Here is a 22,273-nt window from a genome sequence, read left to right as displayed (position 1 = left end):
CGGCGGCTGCCGCGCCCCCGGCGGGGAAGGGACGCGGGAGCCCCGCCGGCAGTGACAGCGCGGCGCCGGTGCCCGCAGCCGCCCGCTGCCTGCCTCGGGGAGGGGGCGAGCCCCGGCGGGCAGGGCTCGGCGCCTGGGGTTCCCCGTGCGGGATGGAGCACATGGCAGCCCGTCTGCCTCCTCCTCCTCCTGCCCCGGCCATCGCCGCCGTCCGAAACTCCCGGGGCTCCCGCTGCCACCGCTGCCCGTGGCGTCCCCATCACCCGTCGACTCATCCCCGCCGCGGCGGGGGCACCTGGAGGGCCGTGCCTTTCCCTTGCGGGCTCGACACCTGCACAGCGAGCCCCTACCCCGCCCCTCCGAGCAGCCCCGGAGTGGAGCAGCGCCCTCCCACCATCGCTGGCCACCGGGCTCGCCCCGAAGTTCCTGAGGCGAGCCGGGCACCGACGGGGCGGGCAGGGGTGGCGGGGTCCCGGCTGGGTGGGCAGGAGCGCGGGGTCGCTGCTGGGTGGGGAGGCTCACGCTGCCGTCTGGCGTTTTGGGGAGCAAAAGGCAAGTTTGACCGAACTCTGCACGCTTCGTGCCGGTGAATGAAGCGCCCGTGCAAAGGGCAGCGTCCGCCCGCCTTATGTAAGTGTCTGCTGTGCTAATGAATAATGGAATAAAAATCCCGCGGCATCAGGATATGTTTAGTTCTAGTATCTCTCTCCTCTCTTGCTTTCTCCCTCTAAAGATCCAATTCTGAGGAATATAGAGGAGTACAGCCTTGTCATCCCCACCAGCACCGATTCAGAGGGCAGGTTCCTATCCCACTTGGTGTCCGGACCGCCAAAAGCACGCTTCAGGAGAGCTGCGGAAGACTTGCAACGCGAAGCAGCAAATGAGCAAATATTTTACAATGTCACTGTTTTTGGAAGAGAGTTTCACTTCAGGTTGCGGCCAAACTCCAGGCTCGTGGCCCCTGGAGCAACAGTTGAATGGCAGGAGGACTCTGATGAGACTCACGTTGAACCTCTCTATGGGAATTGCCTCTATGTTGGGGATATCACCGATTTGCCAAATGCTTCAGTCGCTATCAGCAATTGCGACGGGCTGGTAAGTTACTTTTGTTATTATATCAAAGATAATTACATTAATTTCCTACAGTCTTTAAATATAAAATGTGTGGACTGTCAGAAACTCACACCTCATATGGTAACTGTGAATGCAAATTAACTACTGTTCCCTTGTGTGGGAATAGCTGCGCTGCACCAGGCGCTTCTTTACAGACAGTGGCACTAGAAGTTTGAGCACATGCTCTGTGGTAGCTACTCTGGAACAGAGCAGCTGAAGCCAGGATTTTTGTTGATTTGTGGTAAAGTTACTTCAGGTGTCTGACTCTTTGAAACAGAGGATGAAATGGCACGTGCTCAGCATCCTCTTCCACTTTTCACTTCCAGGCTGCAAAGGGAAATTTTAGAAGAGTTAATGCCCAATAATGGGCAGGACTGCCCTGGAAACAAATTTAATAGGTAAAATACGCTTTTGCCCTTCAAAATTTTAATTTATTCAGAGTCTGTTTTCGTGGATCTTTCACTCAGTGAGTTTCATTGCCTAATCAAGTGATTGATGGAAAGTCGCAAAAGAGTTTGAGTTTTACAAGCAAAACAGCTCCCTCTCACACATTTTGCAAGGCTGTGTGTTTTAAAACTTGCTGCAGCTTTCTGTTCCGGAGTGCACGTTCAGCAGTCAAACTGTAGCTGTTTGTCCCTGACATCCTAAACTGTCGTACTGTCATTTGAACAGTAATTACTGCACGGCAATTTGCTTAGTGAGAAAAGGGCTATATTTTTAATAATGAACAGTTTATCCAGCCAATATTTTCTTGCTATATCCTTTAGAATTCATAATTTTGAGATTACTTAATTTTAATGCATGCTGTTCTCTGCATAAAAAGCCAGTATGAGTCAGTTGTATTTCTGTTTATTTAATCATAGAAACTTGTTCATTTGCTGTGCCAAGAAGATAACATGTATGGAGATAGTATGTTGGCTATCTGAGAATGGAAGGGAAATAAATACTTTTCCCCTTACTCTTTCCTTTCCTGTGGTTTCTCCTAGCCATGTGCAATCCTGTTTTGAGAAGCAGGTTTTAATGTTGCAATTGTTTGATGTGGGCAGCTGTCTGAGGGCAAGAGGAACACCAGGACTGAGCAAGAAGAGCAACTGAGACGGCAGAATATGAGCCTGGAGGCCTGTGTCTGGTGGGGAGACAGCAGTACTTTGCTCTCCCCATACCTGGCGCAGATCATTTTGTGTAAGGCAAAATTTACCTGCTTTGGGCATTGCAGAACTGGGGCGGAGCCAAAGGTCTCCTTCCTTGTTCATCTGTGCTGAAAGGTGGAGGAAGATCCTGCTGATGGCTGCTGCTTGCCTTGTGCTGGCTCTTCTCAGCAGCACAGGTGTTGACTCTAAGGGCAGTGGGGGAGCTTGGTCCTTCTTCCTCCCAGTGTTAACCAGTGTGGACTGCTTACATGTGGAGAAGAGAGTTATGATAAAATATAACAGGAGTTAAAGCTGAAATACGGGTAAGACTCTAAGGTCTCTAAAGGTCCAAGGCCTCATGTTGCATGTGTAAATGACAAAGTGTTTATAAAATGCTGCTCTTTTCGCATTTGTAAGTAACTTCTCAAATGCAAAGGAATGAAGGCAGGCCTCAATTCAGTGGCGCTCATAAGTAGCTAGAACCCAGAAAGCTACCGAAAGCATTTTAGTTTTCAACCTGTATCCACAGCCTGTGTGCCTGCCTCTTTCCAGCATTCTTGTCTTCATTAGAAGAAGCAGGAGAGTTGGTCTAGCGTGGGAGCTGCCATATTCTGATCTGGATGTCACGCTGGTTCTCGTGTGGCACTACAACTTCTGTGAGTCTGCTAATGCATTTGGAAGTGACTACTGTTTCCTCCAGCGCCTATCTACGTTGTCGATGTCACAGGGCAGAGACCGCGTTTGTTTTTGCCCAAGTCACTGAAGCCTTCCTGCAGGAAGCATTACCTCAATACCTTTAAGCATCTGGCCATAATGATTTTCCTGAGATTGTGCAGTAAATCTGTTGTGGAACAACAAATTGGACTCCAATCCCTTGGGTACTATGTTCCATCTCTACCCATTCCCTCCATCTCAGTTTCTTTCTTTCTTGTGGGGGGAGAGTTTAAAACATATCAATAGAATGACACAAACGCCAAGAAATGATACTGGTGGTTCCCCAAAAGCCACTGGTCCATGGGCAGCAATAACGAGCGACTAACCCACTGAAGTTAATACTGCACTTAACTGTCTCTCGGTGTACCTTTTTATTTCTTGTGTTTGCAAGGAGCGTTGAAGAGTCTCTCGAGCAGTGTATTGCTAGCAGGACGTTCCTAGAGACCAGGGGGCTGTATGTTATTCTCAGGTTTATTGGTACTTCAGATGTGAATGAAGACATGGACAAGGCTATTCTCAACTGGTTTTCTATGTCCGTTTTTTTCTTCACACTTAGTTTACTTCAGTGGAGAAATTCCGTAGTATCATGGATTTTCTTTCAGTTGCCTAATAATATACGTCATGGCCAACATTCCTAACATACCCCAAGTATTTCCACCTCCTTTTCTAGATTACTCTGGAGACAGGGATGGTGGAGCTCTCTGACAACCGAGTCGTCAACTGACAAGTGTTAGAGTTGTTTGTTACAAACTTGCTTCATTTAATTCCTAGTATTTTCTTGAAGTGCTTGCTTTTGAAGGTGGTTTGACATCTGCCTATGGTTCTGGTGGGCTTCCAGCTTTTGCATCCAGACATTAGGGCTGAAATAATATTTGAATTGAAGTTTCATAGTTTGATCTTTACATTGCAAACTTTTGTTGACTGAATCTGGTTCAAGTCAGTGAATGCATCTGCCACCTTGCCAACTTCTGATGTTATTTCCTCTGAACATCCCCTTTGGTTTGCACTTTACTGCCAACTGTGTCTTATTTTCCAATTCTTGTCTGAGAAGAGTCTGTCTGGTGGTGTTGGTATTGCCAAAATGAGAAGTTGTTGGAAGGCATTTACATGAAAATAGTAGCTCTGCAAACAGATTTTTGAACTGTACTATAAATGATGAAGGTTTTTAATCTGCAATAATTCTAAAAAATGAAAAGGTACAGTGAATGCATATACAGAATTATCTGCTGCCCTGAATGAGGAGATACACAGTTAGTTTGGGTCCTCCCAGTTTTCTGTAACAGAAGCCAGTGACAAAATTAGTTTTCTTGACCTAAAAATCAAATCAGAGACAGATGAAGAGAACTTCTGAAGTATGCAATCTAGGTGTGTTTTCAGAGCTGAAATGGGTCTTTACAAATAACTGGAAAGTTAATCTCTGAATTATGGATGTGATTTTTACCATATAAAAAAGAAGTTTTGTGAAAGCTTTTCCACTTAAGATAAAAACACTCTGGACAACGTGGTATCATCTTGGTTTGCATGATAGCATTCAAACTAATTTTCCACCGACTGGGCAGAACCAACATGGTCAGCTGTCAGTGGCCTGCAGACTGTGTGGAAGATATTAAACTTTGAGTACGTTCTTGGTCCTTGGCCAGATCCTTACTTGTGGACGCAGTTGGAGGATGAGGGAGCTGGCTGTCCTCTCCAAGGGTTAGTTGTGAGGGAGAAGTGCTTGGAGGCTGTAAAAACGCCATAAAACAATAAAGAGTTAGGATTATGGCAATCCTTCCAGAACTATGGGAACTCCCTTTCTTCACCCCAGTAGGTGAACCTGCCGTTGTAAAAGAACTCTTTATGCATCTGGATTTCTTATTTTGATAAATACTTCTGCAGTGCTTGAGGTAGATGTGCCAAAAATGTCATCTTCAGGTTGACAGGATGGCAGCGTTTGGTTGTGGAACTTCAGAGACATAAACTCTCTCTCAGGCTCCTTATAACATTTCTAGTGTGGGGGCTCAAACGTGTGCTTAAACACAGGCGGATACAGGAGAAACGCAGTATCAACACCACATCTGGTATGGATAATGAGCACATGATTAAATTAGGCTGCAGTGCAGAGTCAAACTTACTGACAGGCTCCTAAAAGACTGATCACAGCTTCATGTTGAATAATCAGTATCATCTAGCACCCACTGAAGCAAAGAGAGGAACATCCGTTTCAATAACACAGCATGATGTCTTAGCTCTGTTTCGTTAGTAGAATCCTCTTCCTTTTTTAAAAGTTAAAATATCAGCTGTCCAAAAATTTCACTATATTGTCATTGAAATGGGAAGTTAGTAGAAGTGGACATATAGAAAGTAAGATATTGAGGACATTTATGGTTGTATGTTTTCTTGTGGAACTGCAAGCATTATGTGTTTTGGGGTACCAAGCCAGAGTCACCTTACTAGTATAATGGACATAAGTGTTTCTTCTTATGTGATGAAATAGGCAGGGTTTGCTCTACAACATTGCAGTCTTTACTGTATGCTGTAATAACCCTCGCAAACGATTTGAGAAGCCTTTCGGCTGGCTGCTTGCCCAGATGCTGTTTCTTCTAGAAATGCTCGGGAAGCCAGCAATGCTTTTTAGAGTTGTGCCCAATACCAATAGTAACTGTAGTACTGGGCTGACCTGGGTGGGTTTGTGGTGATACGTTCCCTTTACTAGCCAGTCACGAATCTTCAGGAATTGACTCGTGCTTTGACTACTGTTCATGTAAGTGCATGTCTGTCAATTGTCGCAAGACTTTGTTATCTATTATTTGTATTATTAGTATTTTCCTCACTGTTTTAAAATCAGATAATGGAATGTTTTTATTTTCTGCAGTCTTTATTTTACAGGGAAGTATTCATATAATCTAATTTTAGGCACATCATGTAAATTGCAAATGTAGGAACCCAGGTTCCAGGTTCAGTCAATGGTGTTTCCTGAGAACAATTCCAACTACCCGTGTGAAATGCCCACCTTTTGCCTTTGTGGAGGAATATTCCCTTATTCCCTTCTACCACGTTCCCTGCATTCCTGAAGACATTTAAACACCTTCTGAAATCTATCCTTGTTTAGTATAATCCTGCTTCACTTTGAGCATGAGCTCGAGCTCTTTGAAGTCAGTGAGTTTTAAGGTTATATTCTTAAATACCTTCCTGACAGAGATGCTTTCTTGGAACTGGCCATAGAGCTGAAGTTGAATCCAACTCACCTTAGGTGGAGCATGTAATTTACCTGGATAAGAGGGTGAAGGATCTGCTCACAATGAATACAGCAGAAGATAAACATGCTTATATAACTGTGTTATTTTTTCCTTTTAGACATCCATCTCCTGCTTTCATATGGGTTTACAATTTAGTTAGTTTCTGTTTTATCTGTTTTTTGGATTACACTGGGTTGTGATGTAGCAAAAAAGCAGAACTCAAGGTAGCACAATATTGTCTTCAAAGTCTGGTCAGGTTGAGTGCCTGACAGTTAAAACAGATGCCTGCTACCAATAATTCCAGTAATTCTTTTTGGTATTCTAAGTTCTTAGCATTTACATTATGATCAGGTTGCATCCATTTTTAGTGGATTAAAATTTGGCATATATAAGCTCTTCATTTGGGAGCATTTTCTCTTTAAATTAAAACAAAATCAAACCAAAGTTGCCATCTGTTTTTTTGTGTAATGGCAAAAGCCACTGTGGGCTTTTTTCTTTTTGGACAAGTAGAACTATAATACAGCGGCAGGAGAAATACAAGTAATACCTGTGACAGTATAGGACAAAATGTAAAAGCCATTCTCTTTAAGAAAACAGCAGCCCTTCCTCTGCAGATGATTAGAGTGGGATCTCCGTTAACCCACATGGTCTTTTGAATTCAGCTGGGGTCTCTACATGGTTAAGCCAAGCGTGTATGTAAATTTTAGCACAATCAGAGCCTGACTATGCATCCACATCCACACACATGATATAAAAGACCTGCATTGCCTGACAGAAAGCAATGGAGCTATTTTGATGCCTAACACTCCAGCACATCCATATATTTTCACAGGACAGAGACTTTGCTTCATAACCCATTCTCTGGGTTTCTACTGTTCATGTCCCTGGCCAACACTGGCCTAGTTGGACAGCCCCTTCTGCTGTGTAAATTGCAGAGACTTTCCCTTTTAAATGTTACAGTCTGAAACACAGAGAGTGTGAACACTATGATTCAGCCTCTAACTGGAGTAACTTATCCTCATTTTGCTGTCCTTAAAAGAGACTCTGTCATCAGTAAGTACTATTTTTTTTCTTTCCATATTCTGTGCATGGATCATCTCACCTATGTTTTATCTGAGAGCACAGTAAGTCGTTTCCTACATCATACAGGTGGACACCATCTGGACAGATTATCCTCAGGCAATCAAAACCGGTATCTTTGTGGTATGTTGTAGGCCTTTGGATAAAAGATAGGTATTTCCTTATGTCCTGTTTGACCTTGTGTTGCATTGTCCTCATTGTGGTAGTATCTCAGCTGTACTATTCTCTTCGACCACACAAGAACTAATTTTCCAACCAGAATATTAAACCATGTACATCCAAGAAAATGATCCTAATGGCTCCTTCTACTTTCCATCTTGAAAGATCCAAATATAGTAACTAATTTTGATAAGGTCATAATTACTTTCTGGGGTAAGCAGAACATCTATTTTGAGAAGTCTGTCCCTTTTCAGCTTCCAAAGGTGTGTCCCTTGAAAAATGCTATTAGCTTACTTAGCTACCAGCTCAGTGCTTCCTCATGGTGCGGCAAGGTGTTCCAGTATTCTCTGAGAATTTAACAGTACGGACTCCGGCGAATGGCAAGACATTCCCACATTTTGAGTTAACTACATGTTTACCTTTTGCTACAGAAGGCTGGAAAATATTTTTTTGGCTCAACCAGGATTCCAGCTGTTGCGTGGGGCAGGACCTTTTCTCCACAGATCACACTGGTATTTTATTCAGCCTACTTCTGAGCACTTTTTATTAATGGTGACTGTTGTTTTGTAAGCAGGTCAGGCCATTACTTAATTGCACACTAGGACATTTCTCATACTGGGTCTGATTAAAGCAGAGATTGAGGGAGCAGGTCTTCAGTCTCTTGTAGGGAGTTGCACAGCCTTGCATTTGCTTCCTTTGAATAGCTCTGATGTGCACACCCTCTTTTTCAAATCACCTTCTCCCTTTATTGCTTTCCTTCTTCCAAAGTTTCAGTAAGTTCTTTAACACATCACATCTGGTTTCTTTAGCCTCTTTATCTGTGTGTGTTTTAAATTCATCTTTATTTGCAGAGTCTTGACACAGCGGGTTCCCAGTTTTAATAGTCTGCAAAATGAAAGGCCCACATTTCACACGCTATTTTCAGCACCGTTCTATTAAACTGTAACATTGAAAAGAAGAGTGTTCTCTTCAAGTGCTGAAGAGCACATTGCTTCCTCATATCTAAATCACAGGCTCTGCTATAGATCATCTGAGTTATTCCCAGGTCTCAAAATGTCTGGTACTTTCCTCAAATCTGGAGGTCCTGGAGTCATAAGTGTGAATCTCAGCATCAATTTTTTAACGTTTTCTTCTAAGTAACTGTTTTCTGTTTAAAGCAAGTGTTTTTAAGTAAGAGTTTCCGTCAAGAAAAAGACAGAGAAACATAAGTTGTGTTTCTTGAAGTGTCAAAAATCACCAGGCCAGTGAAAATCATTCCAAGTATGTTGTTTTGAAGGTGTCATTTTACAGTACAGCTGAGACTCTCTTAACACCTCATTGCTAGTGAGAGGGGTGATCCTGTTCCCCTCGCTGCTCCCTGTGCTGTGTTCCCATTCCTCCCCTGCTCCGGCACCCTGCTCGTCTTTATCCGCCATACGTTAACCCAGTGGGTGGGTGGCCAAACCCGTGCATTGCTGCCTGCCAGTTTAGCTGCTTGAACTGGTTCTCTCTGGGGTGAGGGGGACATTTGTAGAGGCAAAGGGATGAATGTGGAAACGCCCTCAGCTGGGCTCTAGGAGAAAAGTGAGATTGCTCCTTCAGTAGCAGATAGACTCAAGCTGTATTGTAAAACCACATCCTTATTCTCATGATTTTGAAATGGGTCTATTTAAGGGAGCCTGACTTGTGCCTTTGAGCATCAGAAGTTGGAACTGCAGCTTTGGACAAACAAATTGTTCTGCTCTGCGGATGATGGCTTTCCACTTTGTAGCTCTGCTTGATTTTTTTTTTTGTACTTTGCAATAAAATTCCACCTCCATTGGAGGGGAGTGTTACGGGATCAGAGAAAGGCGTGGAGTTTGCTGCTGTGGGGAGAAGAATCATTCTGATGGTGGAAGGGAGGGTGGGAGAAGCAGTCGGAGGGGAGCAAGTTGCTGAATGGTAAAAACAAAGCAAGAGACAGGGATCTCTCCTGTTGTGCGTGTACTTCTGAGAGAGTTTGCCCACTGGCATGTGTTACGTGGGCTGGCTGCCCCTCAGGTCGGGGAGATTCAGTCGCTGAATGTGGTAGCTTCGGTATCATTTTAGCCTCTCTGGTGCCACAGAGAGAACCTGCCCTGACCCCTAATTTATATACTTGCCTTTTTTAATTTCTTTGCTTCGTGTCCCTTGTAGGACACTATCTACTAATGTGTTTGTTTTCCAAAACTTTGCCTTGCTAAAATTGAAGTCCCATTTGTATAACTTGCTGTTACTCTTTGGTCTTGGTATCCTAAGCATGTTATAGTTTATCAGCGTTCCCTTCAGGTTATGTTCTTTCTTATTCCCTTTGTATTGGTTTATATAAAATTTAATGTTTTGCCTCTTTATTGCTGTACTCATGACTTTTATCTTCAAAATAAATAAATACGCTTAATTCTTCACTTGTGCATCTCTCCATGGAGAATGCGGAGGTTGAAGTTGCCCAGATCCATGGTACTTTCCGACTCTTACACCTGCAAAGTACAATATTACCATTTTTCTTTTGATGTGGTGAACTATAAATAAAGCTACTTCACCTTCCTTCCTACTGTCATTTCCTTTAACTTTTCCTGTAGTTGTCACCTCTGCGTTTGAATTTCATTACATGGTCGGACCACTTTTTCCCAGCATTTAACCTCTAGCCCAGTAGACCTCAGGGGACAGATTACAATCCATTTTCTACTGAAATTAAGCATGAAACCTACTAATCCTGTAATGAGAAAGAGTCAGTGAACATTGTTGGTATCTTTGTGGATAAGAAGAACTCCTTCTATCTGTAACTAGGTAAAGCTAATTTAATGCATTTAAGTTGTTTCTCTTCACTAGGTGTATTGACTATAGGTAGCTGCTCTTCTTGTCCTTTGATGAAGGTGAACTATTTCTACAAGATTTTTGAAGCAAGAAAACTAGAAGGAACTACCTGGTCAACATTTAAACTGGTCTTTAAAAGACATAAAAGCAAAATATCTTTCTGAGGTTTTAGGACGGCAGGTTTTAGGCCCCCAGTCTTTAAGCCTTTTTTAATGTGTTGTTGGATTTACTACTGCTGTAAGAATGATGAAGTTGACGTGTGGAGGAGAAGAAACTGCATGGCCAGCAGCTCTTCTTGTCCTCTTTTGTTTTACCCCATCGCTTGCAGTACTTAGAAGAAGCAGTCCATGAAGTGGCAGGAGTGACTGAATTTTGTACCCGCTACAGCATGTTTCTACAGGAGCCCCGAGTGTAGATCTCTCAGCCTGCTGTTGTGCCTGCTTCCCCCTGTCGCTGGGTAGCCCCCCTCTTTCCTGCCTGCCTCTTCCCTGTGCCCTGGGGGCTGCTGGGCTGCAGCAGCAGCTTCCAGCATGTCTGGCGGGCACGTATTAGCCACCTTAGGCAAACTCATCCAAAGGCACCTTCACACTACGCACCCAGAAGGGCAGGGACTGCAGATTCAGTGCTACTCTTGCACAATTTGGCCTGTAGGAGGAGTTTCTTTTTCAAGTTGTGCTTCTGAACATGTGCTTTTTGGCATGATATAATGGATATTGTACTCAGTATAGGATGGAGAAAGGGAAAATAATACAGAAGGTCCAACAGGAAAGAAAAGACTTATTTTCTTGGGAGTAAAAATATTTCAAGAGCTAAATATAGTAACAAACCATTTAATTTTAATACAAATACAGTAAAATGATAGAATTTAGAAGGGACGAGGAGAAAGCACAGATTTTACTCCAAAGACTTGCTAATTTTGCTGATATTTCCCCCACATACAGAAGATGGAACTAACATCCAATACCTGGATGCATCTAAGCAGATGCATCTTGCATGTTCTTCCATTGTCAAGTATGTGGCTCCCAAGGCTGGTACAAGGGCCTGTGTCCTTGTACATCAGCTGAAGGGGAGACCTGTTTGCAGGACACAACCTGTAGTTCGGAAGTGGAAAAAGAGCCTGCAGAAAATGCGGAGATTAACTAAGGATAGGTGGCAGCACAGGCTGTGGTTACTGTTTTAATAGTGGTTTTATTTGCTGTAAATCATGGCTTTTGGGTAAATCATGTTCATCCAACTCAGATGCAGAAGAATATACTTCTTGATTCTTTAGAGTGTTAAAATTGCTAGGCTTATTTCTTCCCCCAAGCAGAGGAGCTGTGGAAGGAATGCGAGAGATGTTGTTTGGAAAGCATTCTGCAAACCAGAATGTATTTAAAAAACAGTATTTGAGAAATAATCACTACCTGATGATGAAGACAGCTGAGCTGGGCCAAGAGTCTTTCACGCGCCAAAACTCTCTCACGTGACAGGAGTTATATTGGAAGCTGGCAGGCTTTGAAGCTTGCAAGGCTGAAAATGTCTAAAAATTTTCATAAACAAAGTAAGTAATAGCTAGATAAAAATATGGCTTTGAAACTTTTCGAAACACCTCTCTGTAGAACAGTGTGAACCTACCTAAGGTCACAATCTTATACCTATAGGGAGCAAAAAAAACCCCAAACCCAGAAGCACAAACTTTACACCCCCTCAGTTCAAATTCCAATAAAGAGCTTAGGGATGAAGAAGTTTTAGGGATGAATTTGGATTGATTTCACATTTATAGCAAAGCTTGATATCAGAATTTCCTAGTAGTTTTAGGTTTCATTGTGAAAAGGGGAGATCCACCATTCATCAGTAAACCAAAATATTTAATCCCCAAATAAATGCTAGAGGTGTCTGTCAGTACTACGTTTGTTTGCAAAGTTATGGCACATTAAGGCTGACATAAGCAGTAAGTGTAAAAATGTGATTAATCAAAGGATGATTTACCACTGTGAAAGAGGAATATGAAGCTCAATCTGGATAAGTAATAGACAAGCAAAAAGAGACAAGACAGTTTACAAGATGTTTTCACAGAATTCATATAAACTCCTCGGTAGGAAAGGGTAATGAATTTACTATGAAAATAAAGTTTTTAGTTCACTGCAGTTAAATTAAGGCCAACAATAATCATACGCATCTTATAAAATAGAACAAAAATGCTAAACCTATGAAAATATAGTAAAATCTTGCAGTTATCTAAACAGAGAATCACACAGAAAAAATAGATCTATGTCAATTTGTATGTCATGGCCCAGCATCGTTTTGCATAAGGGCCTGGGAAGTCCCATGGCAAGTGGCTGATCTTTGGGTTTGTTCCAAAGCTGTTGAAGTGAGCATGTTTAGTTTCACTGGCTTCATTTGGCTTTGTATGGGCAGGCTGATTAGCAAAGAATTTGGGACAAAAAGCAGGCCATGGACTATTCCACATCATAACCTTGTCTTTCACCTTGTTCTCTGTCCCCTGGTGCGGTGGTGGTGGCGAGGGAGGTGAGTACAAGAGGCTCAAGCGCAGCTTTTCCATTGCTGTTTATATCCCGTATGCTGGATGGAACAGGACAGAACTGCATGCTTCTAAAACTGAAATAGCTCTGCTAAACCTTCTTCCCCTTCTGCCTCACACCACATCCCCACCACAGAAGAGGTGATGCATTAAGTGAGGGGGAGGGATCAGGAGAAACCCTCCTCTTGTCCATGCCAGGAGGATGAGGCAATCCCAGCTGCCTTGAATTTGCAGGCTCATTCTGACAGCTCTTCTGTCTCTTTCTCCCTGTGAAGATGGGGCCAGAAAGGAGAAAGACTTTCCTGCTTACTGAGGTTGCCTCTCTGCTTTTGCACTGCTGGAGGTGTGATGGTGGGAAGAGCTTTCTCTACCTATCTGAGATTATTAGCTCTGACCTCAATAAAACTAGCATCCCTTGCAATATAAACCAAAAATGCCAAATCCGACCCCCCCAACCAAAAAAACCCAAGTCATGAGAGGGAGCAACATGAGCAAAACTCTAATTGCACATCTGCTCAACAGACTTTTGTGATAATTCAGCAACAGCTAATTGAAACTCCTGGATTGTAAATATGCTTTCAGCCAAACTGGAGTTTACTTTCTCTGATGCAATCTGCTTTCAACTCCCCATTGCCCTCTGAGATTCTGGTGGTCACAACTCCAACAATCTGTCACTAGATGGGAAAATTAGAAGTTGGGTCTATTCAATTATAACGAGCCAAACCTCTGCTAATCTGCATCATCATGTCTCCATGGATTTCTGGGAGCTCTGTCACTTTGCATTAGCTGAAGACCTGGCCTTATGTAATTAGATGTTTTCATACTCTTCTGGTGACGTGCCTTCTTCCAACAGTCTGGATTGCAGGCTACCGTGGTTTGCAAAGAAATGCACTTGTTCTTGGGAGGCAGCAGGACACACAAGATCTGTGAATGCGTATGCACTATTAACATGAGATTTTGTTAAGTAATATATTCAGGATTTTTTAACATATTTGGAAATAGCGAAATGCATTGGAAGAGGAGACCAGGGATCCTGGCATCTTTGAAGGTTCTCAGAGTCCTTGGTCACAAAAGGGCAGATGGGTTAAAGACACAGCTGTGAGCACTGTTTGTTCTCACGCAAAAGCGTGGGCTCACTGAAGACCTCATGGCTTCCTATCTCTGAATTACCATTCTGACGTAATTCTTGTGACATTTTCATGTTACCATGCAAGCCTGTAGAAATCATGACACCACTGGCAAAACTATGGAACAAATACGATCTTAGTAATGTGAAAATCATCCCTGATGGATATACTTAGGTCTTTGAAGGGTTTAGCTGCTTCTGGCAATTTTGTGTTCCTTTGGGGTGATTGAAAGAGGTGTTTGCTTTGACTTGTGGATTTAAGAAATGTTTGTGCCTAGGTAATATTTTTGTAGTGCACTACCAGAATGAACTCCATGCAGTCTTTAACCCAAGGTTATAATTTTGTAATATTGAATCGCTGCTTGCAAGTCCTACAGTATGTTCTAGCTATCCCACTGTGGGAAACTGTTCGTTTTTTCTCTTTTCATTTTATATTTGTTTATATTAAGACCACTTTTCACTGATGTCCGAGACCTATCAGGTCAAATTTAATCCTCTATATATCTCTTCTGCGCCACTGAGTCCATTGCTTTGACTTAATACAATGGTGACATTTGCAAGGAGTCTACTAAATCCTTAAGTTTAAATTTTATTTTGTTGTTAGGACATCACATCCTAAACTAAAAAAGACAGAGTCACAGGCACAACTGCATATACAGAGGCTGCTTAGTGACCTATATGCTACTGGTGACAAATCATGAGGTGCTTTAAAGTATCCTTTGAAAGAACGATGAAGATCGACTGAGCCCTGTCTCCTCTGAGGAAGTTCTGATCTTTTGTAGGCTGCTTTATGGAGAAGTTGTTAGGACTCAAAAGAAGGCAGCTGAACATGGATTAGAAAGTGCTGGAACATTTGACCAATCTGGAAACTCAGAGAAGTTTTGAAATTGCATTGAGGTGCTTCAGTGGAGTTGCACTTTCGACTATTTCTCATTAGTAAAAGTGACCTTAGAGCTTCTCTGTGATGCTGCAGTGTCATGAGGGAGCAGAACACAGTGAACAGAGACACACATTGAGCAGCTTCTCATAAAGCTGCCCATTTGGCTCTGTGCTACCTTGCCAGCCTTTTGTCCAGCCTTTTAACAAAGTTCTGTTAAACTTCATCTTTTGGTGAACCACCTAGTGAATATTGCTGGGGGCGTTCTGTCATACCGATCAGAAGAATATCCATCAGCACTGGCATTGGCCATAGGAGGAGGGCGGGTTGCCTGAAGTTTGATACAGAGGGTCCTGTTGCTATTCAGTAGCTGGTCTCCATCAGGTTCTATAGCACCCATGCAAGTTGGCCCTGTCTGGGTATCCCAGCCTTGTAAAGTAGTGGCAGTGGGGGCAAAGCAGAGAGACAAAAGTGGGCAGACAGCTACCTTTGCTCCAAACCCTTCAGGTATTGATTACAGCTCGAATATCACTGAGAACCTGGCTTACTCTCTAATAAAGAGATTTTTTTTTTCTTCCTGGACTACTTTATCTGCTGCATTGGCCACAGCGTCAGAGGACAGCTACAGAGAACCATACAGTTGATTCTGGGAATAGACTTACTCTGTGAAGAGTGCTGCACAGGTAATCCAATATATTATTTATAATTTTTGGTGCTTCTTGAAACATGAAAGCACTAGGCAGTGCTAGAGGGCAGCACGGTGAACCGGCTAGATTAGCCCTAATACTTGTGTTTTCTAGTCTGTGTGGAGGCAGCTTTCTCCTTGTGATGACGTCCTCCCTGAAGCTGGTTCCAGGTGATAGTCGAGCCTGTAGGTTCTCACTCCTCGCCTTCACAGAGCCAGGGACCTTGTCAGCATCGCTCCTTTGCCGAGGAATGTGGAGCAAATGGCCATCTTTGAAATTGCTGCCAAGAGGTGGTTAATGCGCTCCACCACAGTTAACGGGTTTGAATTCCAAAGCTACAGAGATTGTTTGAAAGTCTACCTCCCCACAGGCTGCTGCTGGGCTGGTGCGCAGTACCGCTCTTCTTTTCACGAGCTGGAAAGATTTCCTTCACTGGAGAAAAATGCAGTGTGGTTCCTGCGGAGGAGTGTAGTGTTCAGAGCAGTGGGATGACTGTCTCTGTGTGTGATTTGGGGGAGAGGAAAGGATGGGTCAGAAAAAAGGCCGAAAGAAAGAGCAGTTAGAAATGTCTGATCAGTGTGAGCAGCGCAAGAGGCTGAGCCCTGGCACCGGAGTGCCGAGGAGATGAGAATAGCTTATGAGTAGCCCATGCAGCAGGAATGAGCAGAAAACACTGTATTTCTTGGTTATTCACAACAAAATCCTTGTTCAGTGAATATTCTCCTTTAACAAGTACCTCCAGAAGGGCGAATGAAGCAAGAAGTGACGTCCCCATTTATCCTCAGTTGCTAGTCTGCAGGGCAGGGCTGGAACACCGACTCCATTCGAGAGCAAACTGAGCTTGTTGCATCTCACAAACCAGTACACGTGATGGTATAAGGTGAGTCAGGGCTGCCCAGAGGCACTGGGCAGATGGGAGCAGAGAGCTGGAGCCACGTGCGCACGTCACCAGCGCGTCCCGTGTGCTGCAGGACAGCCCCCTCCAGAGCTGCTGTGATTGATTCCACAGGAAGGGACTGAAGCACCTCTCATCCTCACCCTGAATTTTCTTCCTTCTCTATTAACATTCTGCCAAAGCCGTTTTCCATGAAAGTTGTCTCCCAGCCTGCTGTGCTGCCAGGCTGGACTAGTGTGAAATAAAAAAAAAGCTGTCCAAACCAACAGCACAGGTTTGGTTCTTTTGTTTGGGCTTTTGGGAATTTAAAAAAGTATTCTGTGGCTCTGCTGCTGAGTCAGCACTGGTGGGATGTGATTTCTGAATGTGATTTCTGTGGTCAAACTTTGCAAAAAGCTTTGATGTTTGATGTGCCAGTCAATTAAAGCATGCTGCTGTGTAAGAAATGAGGCAGTGGCTTTGTGTGGCTTGGTTGGTATTGCCAAAATGGGTCAAAAGTATCAGAAGAAGGTTTAATATCCCTGTTTACATAGTATCATTTTGCTTGCGTTGTGGTTCATTAATTTCTGCAGTGACTACAAGAGCAGAAAGCCTCTTCTTTCTGTATGATAAAAATAGCTGGTGTTCTCTCTGGCTTATTTGATTAAAGTGGTTATGGAAATTCACCTGTGTTACATATAATAGTGACTGCTCCACTGACCAGAGCCTTCTTCAGTCGGGCATTGACTGTCTTCATAGTTTGGTCAGCTTTGAGTGTTGTCTGGCCAAAGAGCCATGATGGGTTAATCACGCTGGTGAAGCTTTCTTCAGAGCAGGCAGACAGGTAAGCCGTGTTGGCACAACTAAGGTGGTGCCAGAGAAATAGCAAGTGTCTGGGGGCAGGACCTTTTAAATACAGTTGTATTGCCCAATCCATCTTCCCACGGGGTGAACCCTCACGTGCTTGCACAATGTAGGAGCCACAGGAATAGCTTCGGGAAGATGTAACCTTTTGCTGTCCTAATCACGGGAAGGTTTTTCACGGAGAAGCTGTGCATACATTTAGATTCCTTCTGACACTTTAATCAGACCGGTAAAAAAGGGCTGTCCAGCTGGTTTTATGAGATGTTCTATAATGAGATTTACTTTAAAGTGAGTAAAAATGTTAGGAAGGTTTTAAGATTGTACTTTAAAGTGTAAGCCTGATGTATCTATTCTTTTTCTAAGAGTGTTTTATTTGATTCTGGTACTGGTTCAAGAGTTGGTCCAAAGCCCATTAACATAAATGAAAAGAGTTTTATTGACTTTGATGGGATTTGGATCATGCTGCACTAATTAAATAGTAAAGTATCCATTAGCAGTGAAGAAAACAGAAGAGAGCAGAGCCAAATACTGTTGTGATGAACCCTGTGAAGTCGAGTGAACTGCGGCCAAAGTCTCAATATCTTTACAGATGACCTTTTCCATATTTCCCTGCCTCAGTCCTTTTGAATTAGATACAACTGTGGATTTTTAAGAGAACTAAATTTATAAAGATCCTTACATTTGTCCTGCCTATTTACAAGTTTCCACAGACACATTTATTCAATGAAGGTAATAATAAGAAAAAAATGGGAAGTGAAGTGTGACAGAAGAAAAAGACAGGCTTTAAACAATATTGACGTCAGGTGCTAATAATTTACACTTACTTTGCTTGAATATTCTTGTAAGGTTTTTAAGGAACACAGAGTTTCTAGATTCCAAAGAAAAGAGAAACCGTTTTTCAGTGCTACTGATGCTATAAGTAGAAGGTAAGGGGCAAAATTAATATACTACCCATCTGGAAGGTCTACATAAAAGGTGGGTTACCTTTAAAAAAAAAGAAATAAAAAAAAGGCTATTATGGAATTAGCCACAGAATCAATCATGTACAGACAGATTAAAAATACAGTAATAAATGAATTTATATGCGCTGCTGGATGGATGCAAAAATGATCTGGTGTTTAAAACTCAGCAATGCTGTTCCTCGTCCCTTTTGCTGTGACCCTTTCTGCCTGGGTGGCAGCAGTAGGTGGATGTCAGTTCTCTTTAGGCGTCTTTAAAAATATAACCCTAAATGAGAAATTTTCTAAAAACATCTTTCCAGCATTGTTTGCCTGCTGATGCATTTATGATGAAGGGTAGTGCTCTCATGCCAGTTCACAAGGATATTTCCGTTTCAGATGTTTGTCTTCAGGCTTGGTAGTGTCTACTGGACATCCTCCGTCTTAAACTTAGTCAGCAAAAAAAAGGTTTTCCCCACCTTTGCTGCTCAGGTATTTATGAAGAAATATTGCCTGCAATTTGTTTTAGCTTTTTGTTAAAGTTATCAAATGTTGATGATGACACCATGATACCATGATGCCATCTCCTGTGTTTGTAAGCATCATCTTGGCCTCCTATTTGCAAAAATCACGAAGGTCGTGTCAGCTGCAGATTGGAGATATTTAAGTTGAATTAGATTTGTAGATTTGTCACTTCTGTGATAGCCAAAAATTCAAAACAAATAAATGCCCTAGTAAAATGAAATTTCCTAGAATACTCAAAATAGGAAAGGATGAAGAAATCAGTCTCAGGCTTAACAACTCAAATTTCTTCTGTGCTTCCAAAAATAAAGTGGCTGAAGTAGAACCCCACCTCCCCCTTTTTTTAATCTTCCCTTTCATATCCAGTGGTTACTTCATAGAAAGGTTCCAGAAGAAAATTCTTCTGGCTATATGTTTTATGTGAGAAGATTAATTGGAAAGAATTTTTTTCTTTTGAGGAAAAGGGTATGTGGGAATTGTGTCTTAAAATCAGGCTTCTGATGGCTCCTGCAGACTGAAACTGTTGTTTGGGGAATTTAAAATTGTTCTTGTGCTTGTTGAGAGGGCGGGGGAATGGAGCAGAAGAGATTGTCACTGAAGGATGCCACTGCACAGTGATACCCCAGAAGGGCAGGCGTCAACTTGCAACAGTGACTGGTTATAAAAGGGGGTTTGTAAAGCAACTAAGAGCCGCTTGACTGTTCAAGGATGCAATTCTGCGCATTGCTGATCGATTCTATTCCTATATTAGTTCTGTTGGCCAGTGTGGGGTACACAGATAATTAAGGTTACAGAAGAGTTACAGGATTAACTGTTCAAAGAATGTGACTGTCCATTGAAGTGATTTCATTAATTATAAAAGGAAAATTAGATGGAGACTCCAGCACATGGGAATAGAGATGGATTTGCTATATATGGACTGCAAAATAAAGTCTTTCCATATAAAATTACTTTTTGTTCTGAAGCGAGGGAAACAATCAAAAATATAATGTAAATGCTTTCATCACATTTAGCTTCATTGTTTCTAAATTAAAATATTTCTGTCTGAGAACAAATGACAGACTAATTTTTCCCCACCCAAAACCTAATTTGGTAACTGTTGGTCCAATTTTTTTTTTTTTTTTCCTTTTCTAATGTAAAATGTTGCCTTATGTTCCAGCGTGTGTTTCCATAGCAACCTCTTCTTGTGTCTTGAACTTGTCAGCATCAACATATGACATTTTAAACTATAAAGCATTTACACATACTGCTACCTCTTTGGACCTGAGTGAGATTTGCCAAAAACTGGGTTCTTGCAGATAGTTGGGAGTTAGGGAAAGGTGATGGAGTCAGATATTCTTCATACCTCCTCCTTGTTTACAAAGAATGTAAGAAGTCCTGTTTCACCCTGTTTCACAGAACTCAAAATAAATCAAGCAACGGGACACAGATTCCTGCTCCCAGATCAAAGGCTGGTTCACCCAACATCTAGCTCAAAGTCTAGTTTTTTTCCTAGAGCTGTTTGTCTGTGGGTTCTGTGCCTGATTCTCTGCAATGTGTGTTTTTGGGCTGGCTCCCTGGCTTTTCTCAGGTGCACCTGCTTCTCAAGCTGTACCACGTTCGGCGGAGTTGTTCTTGATGGTGGATGCACATCGGCTTTGGACAGTGATGTACACCAGATCTCTCTCTGCTGCTGTGTTGCTTCGTATTTTAAACCCAGTGAATGGTGAACCCTTTTCAGGTTAAGTGCAGTCTAATCCAACTGACAACGTTATTTGCAAAACATTTATCAAATGAAAGAAGTGAGGAAGGGGAATGGAAAAGACCTAGTCAGCTAGGAGGGAGCAGAAGGGACAGTATTGCAGTGAGCAGTAAAGAGGGATTAGTTTGACTGGCCAGACATAATTGTAAAACTTTCTCTTGTAGGTAGGAGGGAGCACTAATACAATTCTATGAGATGTGCTTTTACTGTCTTCCTTTTTCTGTATGTAGCATGGTTTGGCTGCCAACTTGAGCTTCTAAAATACGTATTTGCAGATATAGGCAAGCTGCCAAAAAAGTGACTAATAAAAAAATGCCTATTGATCTCTTTTTAAAGCCAATCTTAACATCGCTCTTTGAAAGATAGTAATCAGTTCTCACTTATTGTAGTATTTATACAGACACCTTCCTGAAGGATAGCTCTATTTAATCCAAACAGAGAGGAATACTGCTCTCCTATTTTGGCTGTCGGTGTGTATTTGGATTTATCTTTCACATGACTACATGGGAGAGAGCTGATTTACCCAGAAGTACTTGTCATGGCCTTAAACAGTGGTATATCGCCACATTAAAATAAAAACAGCTTAACGGCTTGTTTTGTCTTGATTTGTGGCGTTTATGGCTTGGAATAGGAGCATCCTTTCATCCTCTGCATTCAGAAGATGTGGGTGTGGATTCTTTCCTGTGTATTTACTGAAAATAGATATCACAGTGATGTTCAACTGTTAGGAATTGTGCTCAAGCACCCCACCCATACACTGCTCCTTACAGCCATTAGCTGGCCCGCTAGCCCCCCCACCCCAATTCCTGTGTGAGCTGTAGCGCTCCGGTCCTCAGTAGAGGTGATGGTATTTCCAGGTATGGCACAAACCTTTCCCATGAGACCTGGGAAGAGAAGTGGTGGTGTAATGAGCTTTGGTGATTTGTCATCTAGGACTGGACATGGACTCTGCTTCAAAAGCAGAGCAGGTGCTGTTTGTGCTGCAGGAGTAACAGTGCAACAAAAACCAGGTAGAAAACTATCCGGGCAGGTACCTGGCCATATATTACATATCCAGCCCTATGTTTACATTCCGGGGTTGATAACTTTATTAGGAGAGATGAGAAGTAGATGCTTGAATTTCTCCTGGACTTTCTCAACAACTAAACTGGTACAGTATGTTCTTGGGCCAGTGCTTTGATCCAGCTGGGATATAGCCAGGGGGAGAAGAATTTCATACGTTTAATTTGCTAATCAGGAAATGGGATAATTCATATTAAAAGTTTATTTTTGGAAAAAATAAAAGCCTTCTGGTCACTTTGCAGACATTCATTTTCTGATAAAGAATTTCTATTTTGCTTCTGAACCAACCAAACATGTAATACAAATAACATAAAGCTTTGTGTTTTCTGTGTTCCTTAAATCCAGTTTTAGACAAGAGAGTGGCCTTTACGTCCTTTCAAAATACAGCTGGTTCTCTTGAAATTCTAGGTGTGTAAATACACATACTGCTCTCTTCTGTTAGTTTTCTACACCTTTTGCTCACTGAAGTGGAATCCAATAAATACCACCTTCAAATCCTCTTTGGAGGACTGGGAAAATTCTGTTGTTGCTGGGGGAATTACTGAGTTTCAGTCTTTCCTTTTTTTGCCCCTGTTTTGTAAGGAATGTTGCCTATTCTCCAGAGTTGTCCTTACATGAACTCTTCTAAAGCGTTTTCCCCTTCTTTGATTAATCTCCTTATTTCATTTATGCCTCTTCTGAATATTGAGTCGCTGTGGCGGTGCACACCCCCACCTTTTCTCTCTTTGACCACTTTATGACCAGGAATTCCTGCCAGACCGCAGCCTTGGTGCAGTGAGTTGGTCAGTCAGGTGCCCCTTAATTGTACCAGAAACTCCTACGTGGTTGACGCGGCGA

The 22,273-nt window shown here is 42.5% G+C and overlaps 1 protein-coding gene across 1 annotated transcript in view; it reads left to right on the top strand.

The window, feature by feature from the left end:
- The window catches only part of ADAMTS2 (ADAM metallopeptidase with thrombospondin type 1 motif 2), a 188,521-nt gene that overhangs the window by 278 nt on the left and 165,970 nt on the right, over positions 1-22,273 (top strand). Inside the window, exon 2 of the mRNA XM_075715199.1 lies at positions 734-1,095. Coding sequence (XP_075571314.1) covers positions 734-1,095 — 362 coding nt within the window. The remainder of the gene's footprint in view (positions 1-733; positions 1,096-22,273) is intronic.

The sequence above is a fragment of the Pelecanus crispus genome, chromosome 8 (genome assembly GCF_030463565.1).
Source record: "Pelecanus crispus isolate bPelCri1 chromosome 8, bPelCri1.pri, whole genome shotgun sequence".
NCBI lineage: Eukaryota > Metazoa > Chordata > Aves > Pelecaniformes > Pelecanidae > Pelecanus > Pelecanus crispus.
This window is presented reverse-complemented; position numbering and strand designations above follow the sequence as displayed.